The following is a 16950-nucleotide window of genomic DNA, read 5'->3' on the forward strand; positions in this document are numbered from 1 at the left end:
TTAGAAGTGATGTAATTGCATCGAGTAACTAGATGAGCATTACTGTTAGGTTAATTAGTGTACGGTTCGCGAGAGCTGATACCGTACGTTTACGAGATACTGTCGCTAGGAAGTGATCTATTTAATAATTGGAGTTTATATAGAAATTATCTTAGAAATATGTTCTTTATTGAGAGATTTAATAAAAAGGAGAAACATAGACTTCGGTTCTAGTAGCATTTATTTGTTAAGTGGATATTAACGGATATAAACGTTGACAAGACAACAGATAGATTTTTATTTAAAACAAATAAGTAGTAAATATATTCAGTGATCCATAATTCAGAATCAATGCGATATCTGTTGATTTGACAGATGGTGGCTAACTCTAAGGAGTTAATTTAATAAATTCAAGTTACGTATTTTTACAGTCGCTTAAAGAAAAATCTTAATAATTTTGAGTACACAATTTAGCAATAAGTTCTATTTTCCTTTAAAATCAGGCATATTAATATGTATATAGATACACAATGATTTTTAGACTCTTGTCGTGTGAAAGAAAGAATATCATAGACTCCATAAAATTGATACCCTTTTTTAATGAAAAAAATAGGTGTAGTGTGTTAAAATTAGTCAATTAAATATGGAAAACATTTTAAGATAGTCAATTTTTATTCATAAGAGGGACAATTTTAATGATTTGTTTTTATTTTAGCTTTAGAATTTAGCTCAATCGTCGTTTACCCTTTTTATCAAAAGTATGTCCAGTTCATTTAAATACTGGTTGTAGGTTTATTGCCAACGCGACGCCTATATCTGCTGACGAACAGTACTTATTATTATGAGCTTACTGTATTACAATTTTTATCTTCCCAGGCAATCTCGAAACGAAATGCTAAACAAGTAATGGACAAAACCCTTCCATGGAGTTGCTGCATAAGCGATAACAGAACTTGGCGGGCTGGCAATTCAGTGAAATGGCCCAAGTGATTTAGCCCAGGTCGAGGCTTTTGTTGTGTCTCCGTGTTAAGTAACTGTGAAGTAATAACTTACAATATAGAAACGTGATCACTCAACTCAATTTAACTTTGGGCCTCATTGGCAAGCTCGCTTGTCTTGGAGAGTGCCATGTAAAATATGTAATGCATACAATGAAGGTTACTGACAGCTTAGAAGAAAGAAGCTTTGGCAAGTTGAAGTAACATTGGGCAGGCCACATGGCAAGCAGAACAGATGGTCGCTACGGTCTTTGAGTTCTGAAGCGGAGAACATGAACCGGCAAGCGACCTTGTTAAGATAGAAGACACTGAATGTAGGCCTACATCCGAAACGCTCAATTGAACATAAAATGTAAAATGTTACGACAAAGACTAAAGTTGCAGCGCAATGTTATGGCCAAGCAGCAAAGCTTGTAAGGTGTTTTCATCTCGTTACTTTTTAGTATCAAATTAAATACTTGATTTGTATATATTGTAACTATTATTATAATACTTCAATGAGGGCTTTCGGACGTCGTTTAGACTACCTTTCTATATTTTATAATATTTCATTTTATTTCGACCTATTATAGCCAGATAAAGAGTTTTGAAAGCATAGATACGGTGACATTTTTAGATGTGTTTGTGACAGTTTTACATGATGTGTATTATGGTTGAAAATGCATTAAGGAATTGATTAATTTTATAAAAATCATCCTTAACTAATAAACGTGAATATGAATACGTAATGGGAAATTACTAAATTAGAACTATGTTCTTAATCCAAAAAAATGTAATAAACCAAATAGCGGTTCCTAGGGCGGCCCAAAAGCTCTAAAGAGATTTATGTTAAGCGACTAGAATTCTGCTATCTTATACCCGATGAATGTCTTATATCAATAAGCAAAGAGCACGTCCATAATGAAATAATATGAAAACGATCTATTTTATTTTTTTAATTCTGTAGAATAAAAAAACTTATGTGGGTTTACCCAGACAAATTTTATCATAGTAATATTTATTTAAAATCTATTAGTCGCGAATTGTTACGCGGCAATAAAAAAGTTTTATTTTAAGGAACAATATTCGCTCAAATCGAAGTAGTTATTGTATACGTAGTGATAAATTAGAAAATATGTAGTTTAGTTTACTGGACCTAAAACTAATTTGTAAAGAGCAAAATGTCATAGTAAATGAAGTTGTATTTGATTGAATGTTCTCTCTATGCTCAAAGTAGTCCCTTCAAACGTAACTGTTAAATGTCTAGATATAAAACGTGGAGAGACTGCTTCCGTGCACGTCATTCTCGATCAAGCACAGCGCAGGCGTGGTCGCTTGCTGTGTGTTTATCGTAAAAAAAATTGTAATTAATTTATTGCTTTTTTATTTAGTGTTTGTTTTGCTGCCTACCACTACTTACATGTAAGTATTTGTGTCGGTCAATGACATTACGGTATGTGGGACACACTTAAGCAATCGGTATAGTTTGTTGTTGGCCTATTTTTGTTTTAATTTTTTTATTCTTTAATTTTCTAATTAGCTTCTTTTATATTAATTTAATTTTTTCCATATTTTAAAAGGTCTTTTAGAATATAATATTGATTAAAAGCGTTAATAAGTAGCATATATAACATCCAAAGAACTAATTATATGTTCTGTAACTAAACATTTAATAAGTATATTAAAAAAAATGACTTAAATATTTTAAAATTCATTGTCTAAAGGCATAAAACGGTTACATGTTTAAAATTTTAAAAATCCCCAAGCCTGTTTCAAAGGTAAACAATTTCCATTTTTAAGTGTCATCTCATAGCTGACGACCTTACAATACGAATGTTTGAGTTAATCTTAACAACTTTAGTCGTGATGTCATAATTCAGTTTGCGACTTAGTAATTAAGCGCGTAAAGTGAGTACTTGTAAATATTCACAGTATTTAACGGAGAATACTAAGCAATTGATTTTTACGTCTTATGTTACTCGTATCTCATGTTAAGGAAAATAATTACAATTACGAATCTGTTGTGGTTTTAGACATTTGAAAAAATATGATTATTAAATTAAATGCAAAACTTTTTTAAAATGAAGATTGTTTTCGAACAAAAATATATTATAATAATGATACATACGCAAAATATTTATCTTAAATCAACTGGAAAAAAATATCTTGATGTTCATTTACTAGTTACCATATAATGTTATTGGTTTGATGTTTTATTTTATATAATTCACACTTCCTCGTAACACAAAAAATTTTTAATATGTAGAACCTAAATAATTGATGCAGAGGAGGCGCGGTCTTATTGCAGAAATTTTTCTTTTTTTACAACAATACAGAGGTTCCTATAGCTACCACTAGTGAGACAGATTTAAGAACATCTCGATCAATTGACCTACTAAGACAACAATGTAAGAAATCTGACAAAAGTTGAACCAAAATATCTAACCCATGTCACGTTTTCGTCTATTACTTAGTTTAAAATATAGTTGTTAATTAACAACTTGTTAATGAAAAGCAGTCATTCATTTACAGTCATTTGTAGTGACAACACGTCTACATTATTTGGCGTCACCGTAATTTTTTTTTTATTATTGTTCTAAATTATCTTTTTTTTTTTGCTTTTAGATTTTTACAGAGGACACTGTGGTGTAAAAGATGCGATCGTTTCTGCTTGGTAAGTTGCATTTATAGCTACTTTATTTTTTAAGAAGTCACTTATATTACAATAAGATACGGAAAGGGATTTTCAGGGATCAATATCGTTTTACCGTAATAATATAATATGTTATATGAACTATAAGTCTGTTGCTGGTATACTAGATCGTATGAAACAATATCGTAGTCACATGGAAGGTCCGCCTAATAGATCTAAAAGTACGGAAACTTCCAAATCCATTTAAATAACGGCTTGAGCTGAACTCAAGTTTTTAGAAAGCAAAAGCCTCAGCGTCTAAAGACGTAGGTCTATGACAAATATGTGCTACTAGTGAAACGTGGTCTTTTACTTAGATTCTTTTTGCCACGCTCAAAGTAGACGAACGAAAGTGATCCATATAGTCTAGCGGATTTGGCTAGTAGCAGCAGGCAGACCGCATAGCGTACAGAAAGTAGGTAACTGGGTTCGTAATGTTCTGGAGTAAATACTACGCACCGGCAAGGGCAGCATAAGAAGTCTACCCACAAGATTGAAAGATAATCTTCTAAAGTCATATGACTCAGGCAGCTTCTAATCGGTTCCACAGTAAATCTAATGGAAAGGGCCATATCCAGCTGTGGACATCCTACGACCTAAACCCCTTAGCGTTCAAGAAACAAAGTTTATACAATACGTTAAAACATTAAATTCCACTAAGGTAAACGTTTATTATCAGCTAAGATTAAAAAGTTAATCGTAGTCTAATGAGCAGTGACTTAACAACGCTGGTACATTGTTGCATTTTTTAATAGTGAATATTAGTAGTTTATCTGACTTTAACTAACTAATTATATTAAGGTCGCATATTGTAATGAATATTTCCTTCAGAAACCAGGTATGTACGACCATAATTAACGTCTTAAATATAGGTGCATATTTGCACTCGCAAAACAAAACAAAAACTTGGTACAAAGTTTGTCAATACAATCTTTGGTATGTTGAAATCTTAACACAAATATGGAGAGGAAATAAATACCTTTAACGTGCCATTAATATTCGACGCGGACATCATGTGAACAATCTCGTTTGTAACCATTTATACAGATGACAAACTCGTATTTTTATTAGATGAGAACTCATTAATTAAATCGTATATATAATTTATCTGTATTTAATGAAACTACTTTTAGTATCAATGCAAAAATATAAAATACACCGTGATTTAATAATGTTTTCATATAGCAGACATTATAACAGTAAATCTATTTAAATTAGGTTAAGATTAAAAATACTTATTGACCATTACTAAATTAAAACGATTTAAAGTTTAGCGTTACGCAATGTATGGCAAATTTTATATTCTGTATTATTACGGTGAAAAGAACTGAAGAAATGAAACGTTTTTGAAGACTCTTTTTAATGGATAAATAATTCATATATCATGTCGCTATAATACGACGAAGTCAATATTACTCAAAAACATGTAACGCCGTACGTTTTCCGTCACCTCGTATTTGTTTGCTGACATCCGTTTGATTATAATGGAACATCTCCTGCATACGTGAGAATAATAAAACATCATCAAACGATTCGTAAGAATGAAAGGATGTTGCAGTTGCTTATTTGTAATTTACGAACGTTTAGTACCCTGTGATCGTTACGTGTTCCTTTGTATAAAAATCACTCGAAATATTATAACATTTCATATTATAAGTAAATAAATCATTTTATTTACTTTATTATAACATAAATATTTCAAAGGGGAACAACTTTAATGATGGAAATTAAAAGAAAAAACATTTTTATTTTAATGGGCTTTATTTTTGGACGTGAATATTTTGCTTGACTAACAAAAAATATTAGTTTGTTTTAACAAAAACATATTTTGCGCTGCATTTATTTTAATGATGTTGAAGATTTGAATACACGTTGTTTTAGCACTACACAGGAAAAGAAATTAGTACTATGATTGGAAATAAGAGTAATGCATTTAAAAAGGAGAATGTATCTAATTTGTCAACATACGGGCCATGTAAAGTCCGAAAATCTATTTGAAAGCAATAGGCCTGTAACCTCTGACAGTGCAGTCTGCAGAGATAGATAGTAAGCGATATTTAATATTTATACATAGTAACCAGAATTCTGAAAACGATTTCTTTGCGATATTAATGTTTTTGATAGGGTTTCAAATTATTTATACATCCCTTAACAGTTTTTACACCTATTTCCAATCATCCTGTATATTCGGTTGATGTTCGTCGCTAATATCGTAATAGAGAATTATGATGATATTAATAAATATTTATAACGATGCCGGAAGATGCAGTCTATTACGCACTGAGCTTCTCGAAACTACCGGAAAGTTTATGTAAATGGCCCAGTAAGATATCTTTTTAATGAAGTTTTACGTCGTAACCACAAGTAGAAAGTTTCTAGCTAATGTTATTCAGTCGACAATTGAGTGACACAAAGTTAACACAAACACTAGGCTTACTTCGTTAATACGTTACATTTCATTTGTTTGTTACATTATGTGGTTACGAAAGGCAAATATTAAAATTTATGTAAGGTCTCTCATGTTCGTATTGTTATTCGAGTAAAACACATGGACTGAGTAATGGGGTCATATTTGCATTTAAATGAATTTGAAATAAGAACGTTCCAAAAACTGCTTCTGGTAGATAATACATGTTATTAATAAAACTATTTTGTTAGTTTTGTAGTTTATAAACAGGATTTTTCTATGTAATATTTTTTTCAAGTATAAACTGTGAGATAATAAAGTCTAAGTTATTTAAAATATTACAATTGTTACTTAATAACAATAGCTGCTTACAAAGAATTATTTTCTATTCCATTCATAGTCCGCGGGACAATAAAGTTATAAGTTATGATTAAAAGTTGCCGTAGTTAGAATGCCGGTTGTGTACACTTCACATTATACGGCGAGGCGGCTAGTACCGCTTTCCCAGGCCACGTTGGATTGGTTTTAGAGAGTTACGTACAGACTGCAAAGTAATGAAGTTTAGATGAGCATACTGTCGATTTATATCAATATATACTTCACAAGCTTGTTCGTACATAACATATATAACCTCTAACCTCTTGTTTTTCACTGCAACAAATTATCAGAATTCTTTCTGCTAAACTTCACATATATCTGATGGTTTCTGCAACTGTTACAAAACTAAATATATCTAAAGTATATAGAACTCTCTACAAATGTTCGCATGTATATTTTTAAAGAGCTTATGATTATAAGTGCAAGTGATGTATGAATTTAATATTTGACAGACGGATAGTTTGATTGTATTTAACCTTGTTTTATCTATTTTGTGTTCACTTATAATTTGTTTAACTTCTTACTACTGCATTATTATGAATATGTCATACAATTATTGTAAAAGTGTAATAACTTAGACCTTATTAAATAAATAAATAAATAAAAATTATAAAGAGCGTTCTCACTCCCACAATGTATTCATTAGAAGTATAAATATTTTAGCATATATCAGATCTATGAGACTTTTAAATGGACATCCTAGGCGGCGCCGGTCTGTGGTCTCCAGAACCTTAAAGCCCCACCGGTTATCTGTTATTTGCGTTATTTGATCTTCCCTTTGCCTCATAAATCAATCTGCTAGGTGTAAAGATTACCGGGCAGCTTCTAGCAGCTAACGGTTCTGGGACCGATATATAAGGAAGTAAAACATAGATACGGGCTATTTATCTCCAACTTAACCGTTTCCTCACGGTGTTGTATTTAAATGTATGATCTGGAATAATTACAGTAATGTTCAACGTACTGCAACTGATTACGGGTGTTTGTTGTAAAAACTTACTATCTATCAATAGGCGTGATTCTTGAGATGCGAAGAATGAAATTGCTTGGCTTACTGTCGCTACGCATCCGTGAACACAATAGCGTAGGTCAGTATAGTGCGTTCACCGCTCTCTAGAAGTGCTTTACCGGCTTGGGCGCGACGCTAGAATAGACTGGATACGCCGTCAATAATATATATATTGCGGTGCTTGTAATATATTAAACGATAGTTCGTTTTATTTGTATTATGGAAATCCAAGATGCAAATATGATTTTGTTTAGGTACCAATGACAAATATGTTAAGAATTGTTAATAATATTCATACCATCATATAAAAAAATTAAAAACAAATTTCGTCTAATATTTCTCACTGCCATACTGAAAGCCTACCAGCAATGTGTGTTACTATTGATGACTTACGGAAGTGTAATGTGGTCTTTCACTTCGGACCTGATTATCAACTACGCAGTCACTAAACGAGCCATGGGGAGGGCTATAGTTTTGTATTTTTAAGGGACCGAATTAGGAATAAAGAGAGCGGTAGAGGAAATATGGTAACCGACATAGCACAGCAGATTTGTAGCTTGAATTAGCAGTAGGCAGGCCACATAGATATGCAAACAAATGGCCGTAGGGGTTTTAAGTTAGGAGTCTAGAGTCGTGATCATAGAATGACAAGCGCAGCGTAGGACATCCATCCCCAAGGCGGACAACTATGTTAAAGTCGTCAGAAGATGCTAAATGCAGGTTACTTCCAACCGGCTTTTGGAAATTTATGGACCATATCTCCAGGAGTGGATATCATACTGCTGAAACGATAATGTTAATCACACGTTATTAAAAGATGTTCAGATTTGTATTTTGTATATCCGTTAAACAACTATTAATTTTAAGTGTAAAACGTATTCGAAATTATAGTTTTTTTATATAATGTTGTAATTTCGTTACATTGGTAGAGTAATACTTCGGATCAGATGAATATGATCCATAATAATCTCAGCTTCATTCCAATGCATAGTGCATAGCACGCTTACACCGGCGACTTACCATTGCACTCTCAGTAAGGGTGACCATGTGCATTAAAGAAAAAATATTGAATTTTACTTTTCCAAATAAAATAAATTAAATTTGTCTTTACAATGACTATTACGTTGTTTTTGCTATTTCTATTATTTTATCAAACTAGCTAATAAGGGCTTAAATTTATTTATAAATACTACAAATATTTCAAGCGCCTACACAAATTGTAATCCGTAAACTTAAGATTATTAATTTTTGTATTCCGTTGTTATTGATTTAATAAGATAAAAACATTATAGACTGAATGAAAACGCGATGAAAGAATTGATAAAATTATGTAAGAATTAAAAACTTTCATCAATATTTTAAATGGTTAAAAAATATGGGAAAAGATCCTGTCTTCATTAAAAAATAACATGGTCAACTTATGACCACAAACCACGGATGTACAGTTTTCGTTCGACCGTGACTAGCGTACTCCATGGTGGTTATTTTAAAATCTAAACAAGTCTCCAATAATTAAAAACTGTGTTTTTATTTTAAGGTATTCTAAAATAAAATGTTTATAGGTTTTAATTATCATTATTTAGTATATTCAAAGTACAAGCGATATGCATATAAAATATAAAACTGTTAGTATTTCTTAGCTGGCAGATAACACACTACTCGTTTATTATTTTAATGTAGGAGTTAATATTTAGAAACAGAAGTGACATAGTTTGTAGAATTTTCGAACTACAAGATTATCGGTAAAAGTTCATTTATTTATTAAGAATAACATAAGAAAAATTTCATAAAATTGTTCTTTATAAATCCAGTTCGAAAACTTTCAAGTAAGCATCTTTTATGTAATATTATTACGTTAAGGATCATTCACTTGTGTCGATAACACTAATTCCGTTAAAGTCGCAGCATTTTAGGAGAGGATGGGAGATTATTTATTTTCTAAGCAGTATTTATTTGCAGATAAATAAGTATTTTAAAGAAAAATCTGTAATAGCCGCATCATGTCATTTTGTACTTTTCTATATCAGCGAATTTATCGTTATTATGTACTTTAATTGGAAGATTATTTTGTATTAACAAAATTGTATTATATATTAAAAATATAAATCGTTTAAATGTAATTCCTAAATGGTTTCAATTTATGTACGAGAAAATTTCTGCTGTTAGGTTAATTACATGTTTACCTACCATACTAAATAGCTAATATCTATTGATTACTCTGAGATGCTCCAGCAACTTGCATTTAGCGAAATCTGTGTTGCCAATGGATTAATGCGACTAGAATGCATCAATACCGCTACTCTGGCGCGACCCACATTTTCCCTACTTTAATGGAGATATCACTGCTTTAAAACCAGTTTCCGATGATATCGGGCAACGGTTTATAATAATTATCTTAGCTATGTGCAAGGATGTTATCTACTCGTAGTTTACATATTCCTGAATATATAATTACCACTTTGAGTCGAGTACATTAATTTAGAAAATTAACGGCGACGATGAAGTTGTTTAGCGAAAGATTTAAAACAGAAGTAGCTATTTATAAAAAAATTACGGAACATATGGTATTAAGTAAAACTTCTTTGGGAAACAAAAAGTATAAATGGTTTAATTAATCTTTCGGAGACGAAAATATGTCGATACATACAGGTAACTTTATGGTTTATTTACTGTTGATGAACGTTTAGTACACTCTTTTAAAGATTATAATGTAGTAAGAAAAATCGCTTTCATAATTCAGATTACTACGTATTACAATTAATTCTTGTATATACTATACTTTACTACTGGCCAAGCCACTTTCCAATAGAAAAAGTAAATTAATGGAATATATTTCAGAGTGGTCATTTCATAGAGTGATTAGAAATAGGTATAAAAGATTTAAAGGTTTTTTTTTAATGAAAAATAAGTTACATATTCACCTCTGTAGCTTTTACACTTATAACAAAACACACTGCAATATACTCGTAGAGTACCTGTTCGTTGCTCTATAAGATCATATTGAAATTAAGAATTATTTACTTTGAAGTCAACTTTTGTAATGTGATGCACTATGTTTTTACTATTTAATTAATTTTTTGCTTGTTTTTTTCAGTACTATGTATAGCGGTGGGAGTAAGCAACGCTCGTTGGTTAAGAAGGAGTCGTTCTGATCAACCTAAGGATACAAGATTTATTGGCGATGCGACCAATGAGTTATCCACAACAATTTTCCAGGTAATGTAACAAAAAGGTAATATCACTAGTTAGTAACAGCAATCAAAAATTATCATTATTAAAAAAATCTCAAAACCTTTTGTTATTTCCTTACATACACAATTACGTAATGACTTTGTATCATAATAAATTGATATTTAGTTATTAAAGTTGGTTCAAATTCAACAAAGTATATACATACATTTAATTGTTTTTCATTCATACGTACACATTTTTTGGTTAATAATGAGACAGTAATAGATTAATGAACGTGGGAAATTTTATTATTCATTATTATGTGCTAGCTTGATGTTAATTAAATCCAGTTATTTGCCTTAAAATGAATGCGTAAATGTATTTATTAATTTATATATGTTGCTGATCAAATAGGATCATTTATAGTGATCACTTGTGTAAGTGATAAGAAGTATGCCAGAAGTACCAAATTTAATAGAAACTATGTAGAATCAGATTGTGCTCCTTTATAATGGCATACTTCAACTTAAAACTACGAGCGTTGCAAATACGCCCTTGTTTGAGACGTTACCACGACAAACTTGGGACAGTTTTTTTTTTGTGGTTAACTTTACAATATTTTTATATAGAAGTAAAACAATTCATTCTCAAGCTTTTTTAACACTTCAAATCCTTCACACTGTGATAGGGTTTTTTATTTTGTGTAAGGCACTTTTTAAATCTATTACAAATCAGAAACTTTACATGGAAGTGTGTTACAACACGTTTACAACACATATTACTGTGTTGTATTACAATACAGCACAGTAATATGTATATTATTCTATAAGAGTTAATAATTCAATGAATTTTTAATTACTACATGCTAAGCAATTCATTTCTTAATTATTCTTTCTCATTCTAGGGATACATTGACGATAACAAGAACATTGCATTTTCTCCCCTTGGATATGCCGCTATTCTTGCAATTCTGGCAGAAGGAGCTAAAGGAGAAACAAGGAATCAATTAGTCTCTGCTTTACATTTGCCCGAGGACCCAAACCTCACTAGGAAAACTTTCCGTTACATAATGGAAAGATTAAAAAATACAAATGAGTATAAATATAACAAACCGGAGCTTAAAAATTTCTTTTACATATACAAAAACTACACAATCAATGAGGACTACAAGAAAATTTTAGAAGATTACTATTTAACAGAAGTCAGATCAGTTGAAAGGTATAATTCCGAATTGATAAAATCTGACGAGGATTCTAACGATGAAGTCTCTGTAGAACTGCCGGAGAAAAAAGATGCCGATGAAAAGAAAGAAGATATGCCAGAGAATATGCCACCCAAAGAAACAGAAGAGAAATTTATATCTTTTGCGATGGAAGATAAACCAGAGAAAGTAGACATTACACAAATAGAATATAAACCTGCCAAAAATATTAAAGAAAAGATTAAGCTAGTTAAAACATATCCTAAAAAAGAAAAAGATGAATTTGAGGACGAAGAAGAAACAATGGTAGCAGTAGAAGCAAGAAACCATGCAAGAAGTTTGAAAATTCTTCATGATAAAAACGATATCTCTTCTAGTATTTCTGTAAACAGCGTTGGAAAGAAATCTGGCAAACGTAAGTTGAAGATAAGTGTAACTTAGGTTTGAATTTTTTAAGAAAAGTCTTTTCAAAGAACTTTCTTTTTCAGCGTCAAAATCTAACTCTTTAATGATTATTTTCAACGGAATGTATTTCCGAGGTTCTTGGAAACAGCCGTTTGAAACCATTGAATCTGGTGTATTCTACAAATCTAATACGGAGAAAAAGCAGGTGTCTATGATGAGGACAACGGGAACATTCAAGACTGCTTCCTTACCTGATTTAGATAGCGAAACTATTTTATTACCCTATAGCGTAAGTAGAGAATAAAATTATTTTATTTCATTCAAGGTCATTCATGTCATTCATTCACTTTGATAAAAATCACGTAGCAATGGCCCTTGGTATTTTAAAATAAATACGTTCTGAAGCAGTTACACATTTAATTGCAGTTTAAGCATTTATTGTAAAATAATTGAACAAAAGTTAAGAAAAAATACTTGTTGACCTAAAAACTGTGTTACTGGCAGGAAGGTCAAAACTATATATTTTCAAAAGATTAAAACTTCATCAAAACTTCTCACTGTAATATTCTATCTATTTACTATTACTTATCAGGTGATATGTGTATATATCTTAACTTTGTAAATTACATGTTAAGGATATAGTTATCTTTATCATATATGTATCTTAAGAACTTTTTATTATGAAGTCCGTCTATTACTTGATGACCACCTGTATTATTTTTACTTGTAAAATAAATCAATCTAATGACAGGAGAAATTGCTATTTACGATAAGATAATTTTATACATTTTTCTGTGTCTTGAGTCCTATGTTACGCAAAACATTAACTCAAGGTTAAAAGTTTTATGTTATACATTTCAGGGAGGCCGATATGCATTGCTTGTAGTGGTGCCACGTTCGCGGGACGGCCTGATTCGTCTCACGGCTGATTTACCTTCTGTTCCTATCTCCGAAATCCAAGATGCGCTGATAGATGAAGAATTACAAGTGTCTATCCCATCATTCTACGTAGAGACAACAACTAAACCAGTTGCAGCTTTAGCTAAGGTCTTTCATCTACAATTGTTTAGCTTTATCGAACATAGAGCATTGATAAATGTTTTTACGTAATTATATCATTTAATCATTGATATGCGAGCAAAACCACCTTCTGTTGATGCTCGTGTAGGTTGTCTACTCCTGTTAATAAACAAGAGTATTTAGTTTAGTGAGCGTCACGAGAGTAAATGAAATAATGAGCCATTTCATTTCAGGTCAAAAAAAGTTTTTATTCAAGCATAACTTTGATAGCTCGAAATCCGGATACATACAATAAATCTAAATATTTTGTTGATAATTGACGCTAACGGATATTTTTAATTTAATAACCATACATTATCTTGAATGTAGACGGGGTTTTCATGTAATATTTATTAAACGATGTAACAGAGGATTTATTTGAAAAAATTGCTTATAGATAAATACATATTAACGAAATTTTAAGAATTTAATTATTAACAGTTGAAATTTGAACATAAATATTACAATTTATATTACAAATTCAGCATCATTAATTTTTTATAAAAATTATTCCTATAAAACATTTGCAATTAATATTTAAATTATTTTCTACAATTGACGAAATTATTCATTTAAAAGGAGAGTTAATGAGAGCAATTTCTTTTTCAGTTTGGTGTTAGCAGCATATTCAGCCGTGAAGCTGAGCTTTCCGGTGTGTCAGAGGACGAGGGTCTCTTTGTGCAAGAATTGGTGCAGCACGTTGCAGTTCGAGTCGATAATGCTGATTCATCTGCTAATGAACTTTCTGGTAATATACGCGTTCTTTTTAATTCATAGATCATTGGTAAAATACGCTTTCTTTCCAGCGTCGTGTCTTTCACTACTGAGAATCGTAATTCTTTTTGAAAGTTTTTTATGCACTACCTTTAAGTCGTCTATGCCAGTCGTAAGCTGTGGGCATTGCTTCGGTTCCTGTAGTATCGAGTGTAGTTCAGACTCGGTAATGGCCTCCTATTTGCCGTCCCTCTAAAAATACTATGAGATGAAAATATTTTCATAAGGTACAGATCACGTGCAATATCGCAAATATGACCTAAATATTTCACCAATCATTATTATACGTTACCAAAAATATTTTTGAAAAATATCATGTAATATCATGTCCCCCTATCCGCTGCTCAAGGCTCGCATTGACTGAAATCTATTGGTAATTTTTAAAATGTAAACAAAAACATTCTAACCGAGTTTATGCTTATAAGAACTATAATCTAAAAATAAGCATCTTTTTATATTGAACAACCATCCTCACAAACCCCCGGCGAATGGCTTTTCTTATGATCCATTCTTATTCGGCGAAAAGAATACCAAATTAGGAATATATTTCATATCTTTATGGCTTATGGTCCCAGAGATATCACATTCGCAACTATGTACTCATTCATTAGTCAGTACATAGGTGCAAATGTAATGTATACATAAATCTATCTTTATAGATATTTATATGTTGTATGATTTTAGTATGACCTTTGAAGATATCAGTACATCAGCAGATTTCTCTTATAATAATATCCATTTAACATTATTTGAAGACTAAAAACCGTTTGTTTATAATTATAATGAAAAAAAAATATTTACCGGTGTGACAGTTGACTATGTTGTTAATTCTAATTTTAAATTTCTTTGCAGCCGCTAATCCAGGCATCGAATCACTTAAGAACGTTCCTCTGTATGAAGAGAGATCTCCCCGTCGCTTCTGCGTCGAACATCCGTTTATCTTTTACATAATCGACCGTTTGGACAATCTTGTTGTGGTTGCAGGAAAGATCACCGATCCGCAACAACCTACGCTGTTCGAAATTTAAATTACTTTGTTTTAATTTTTTACTATTAATGACAATTTTACTTAGTTGTAATATGAATGAAGTAACTTTAATTCATATACTGTATAAAGAAAGTATGAAGAAGTAGAAAATATTTCTTTTATTATAAATTGCCGACTTAAACCCACCCTTGCTTAAGCTGGCGTTTTTGTTAATGTTAAGATGTACCTTTTGCAAAGTTGGTTTGAATTTTATAATTTTGACAGGATCGTAGTTAAAGTTTTTTTTTTTTAATTTAAATGAATCCAGAAGCATTTGATAAGAAAAAAGTACACAGTGTAGTTAAGATAGCATAGGTCTTTTATTTATTAAACTTTTGTGAGCGTTGTGAATTGTGATATGGCATAGAATAAGTTATTTATTTCATACAATTTTTGTTATTATTTAGCATTTTCTTTATTATTTAGAATATTAAAAATTAAAGAGTTGAAATAAATTGAAATTGTATTATTAGTGTGTCTTGTGACGCCAAAACATGTTTTTAATAATAAATATAAAGCTATTATTAGTTTTAATTTAAATTGTCAGCAATAAACTACCTGTTTTCTCTTTATATTAACAACATAATATTAATAACTACTAGCAAATGTATTCGTATATATATTACTTATTCCTTAAACCTATATGTAATAACAAGTCAAATCATGAAATTATATATACAATAATAATAAACAAATTTCTATTTTATTTATCTCTGAAACTAGTTTTATCTATTCGTCATGATTATTACCTTGTCTGCGTTTAATTGACCTTTCTTTAACAAAACTTACATTCCTAAGGTTGGAATGATTGACTATGTCATTAAATATAAGCATAGATCAGAAAGAAGGTGTATAGACAAACTTGTTAAGCTCGACGAAAGACGCTGGATGCAGGCCGCTTTCAATCGGTCACCGATAAATTTATGTAGAGACCAATCTTAAGCAGTCGATATTCTACGGCTGAAATAATCGGATATGTAATCACTATTATAGATATTTTTTCCTCCAAAGATACTCGAAGGTCCTTAACGTCTTTAACGTTTATTTCAATCTACCGGGCAAACAGAACAAAAATAACAGATGTTCCTGTGCTATGATCATCATAAAAATGTTTTTCTAGAGATTGTGAAGGATGAAATGAGAAAGCGAAGTAAAACAATAAAATGATAAGATAGTTTACCCGAGTTGTAACGTACCTGTCGCTCATGGCAGGGTGAAACGGGAGAAAAAATGCTCTACTCTAAATAATTTATATAAGAGTGAATAAAATTAAGCAGAATTGGTCCAGCGGCAGTAGACTGACACTTTGATTGTAGGTTGCGGGTTCGATTTTCGGGATACATAGGATAGGATTGCCACTGCTCACAAACAAGTTTCCAAAGGATAGACAGCAGCGTCCTCTACTCACCATAATACCACACTGCGTACATCGTTTCATAGATATATTTGGAGGAGGCTTATACCTTGTAGCATAATCTTATAGCAACTATGGGCTGACAAGATGAATATAATTATTTAAGCCATTTGAAAAAAGAACAATAATTTGTATAAATTGAATTTTTAACAGTGCGTTATTCATATCGCTGAATATATGTCATAAATACATCTAGAGTAGTATTTATGCAATGTTTAAGTACCATTGCGACGCTTATTATTGGCTTAGTAATAACAGTAATGTTATTATAATCATTACAACATCCGAAACATCATATCTACACATTATTCTAGTAAAGTGAGGAGATGGAGTAAATCATGGTCATTGTAAAGCAGTAAAGTAAGTTTGAAAGAGAACCATAGCCAACCATTGAGTAAAAAAACCTGCTTTTTCCACTTTTTGGTTTATTATGTTAACCAAAGCTATGGCTTAAGAA

The 16950-nt window shown here is 31.1% G+C and overlaps 1 protein-coding gene across 1 annotated transcript; it reads left to right on the forward strand.

Moving 5' to 3' along the window:
• Positions 1–2275: 2275 nt before the first annotated feature.
• Positions 2276–15628, forward strand: Spn100A (Serpin 100A). The gene is made up of 8 exons (XM_068763771.1): positions 2276–2378; positions 3582–3630; positions 10537–10658; positions 11518–12229; positions 12303–12508; positions 13081–13266; positions 13888–14026; positions 14905–15628. The coding sequence occupies exons 2-8, from the start codon at positions 3612–3614 to the stop codon at positions 15078–15080; spliced, it is 1560 nt and encodes a 519-aa protein (XP_068619872.1). The 5' UTR covers positions 2276–2378; positions 3582–3611; the 3' UTR covers positions 15081–15628.
• Positions 15629–16950: the final 1322 nt, after the last annotated feature.

The sequence above is a fragment of the Battus philenor genome, unplaced genomic scaffold, assembly GCF_028537555.1.
Source record: "Battus philenor isolate CCGP_79_NKW_IND1 unplaced genomic scaffold, ilBatPhil1.0.hap1 SCAF_18, whole genome shotgun sequence".
In the NCBI taxonomy this organism is placed as follows: Eukaryota; Metazoa; Arthropoda; class Insecta; order Lepidoptera; family Papilionidae; genus Battus; species Battus philenor.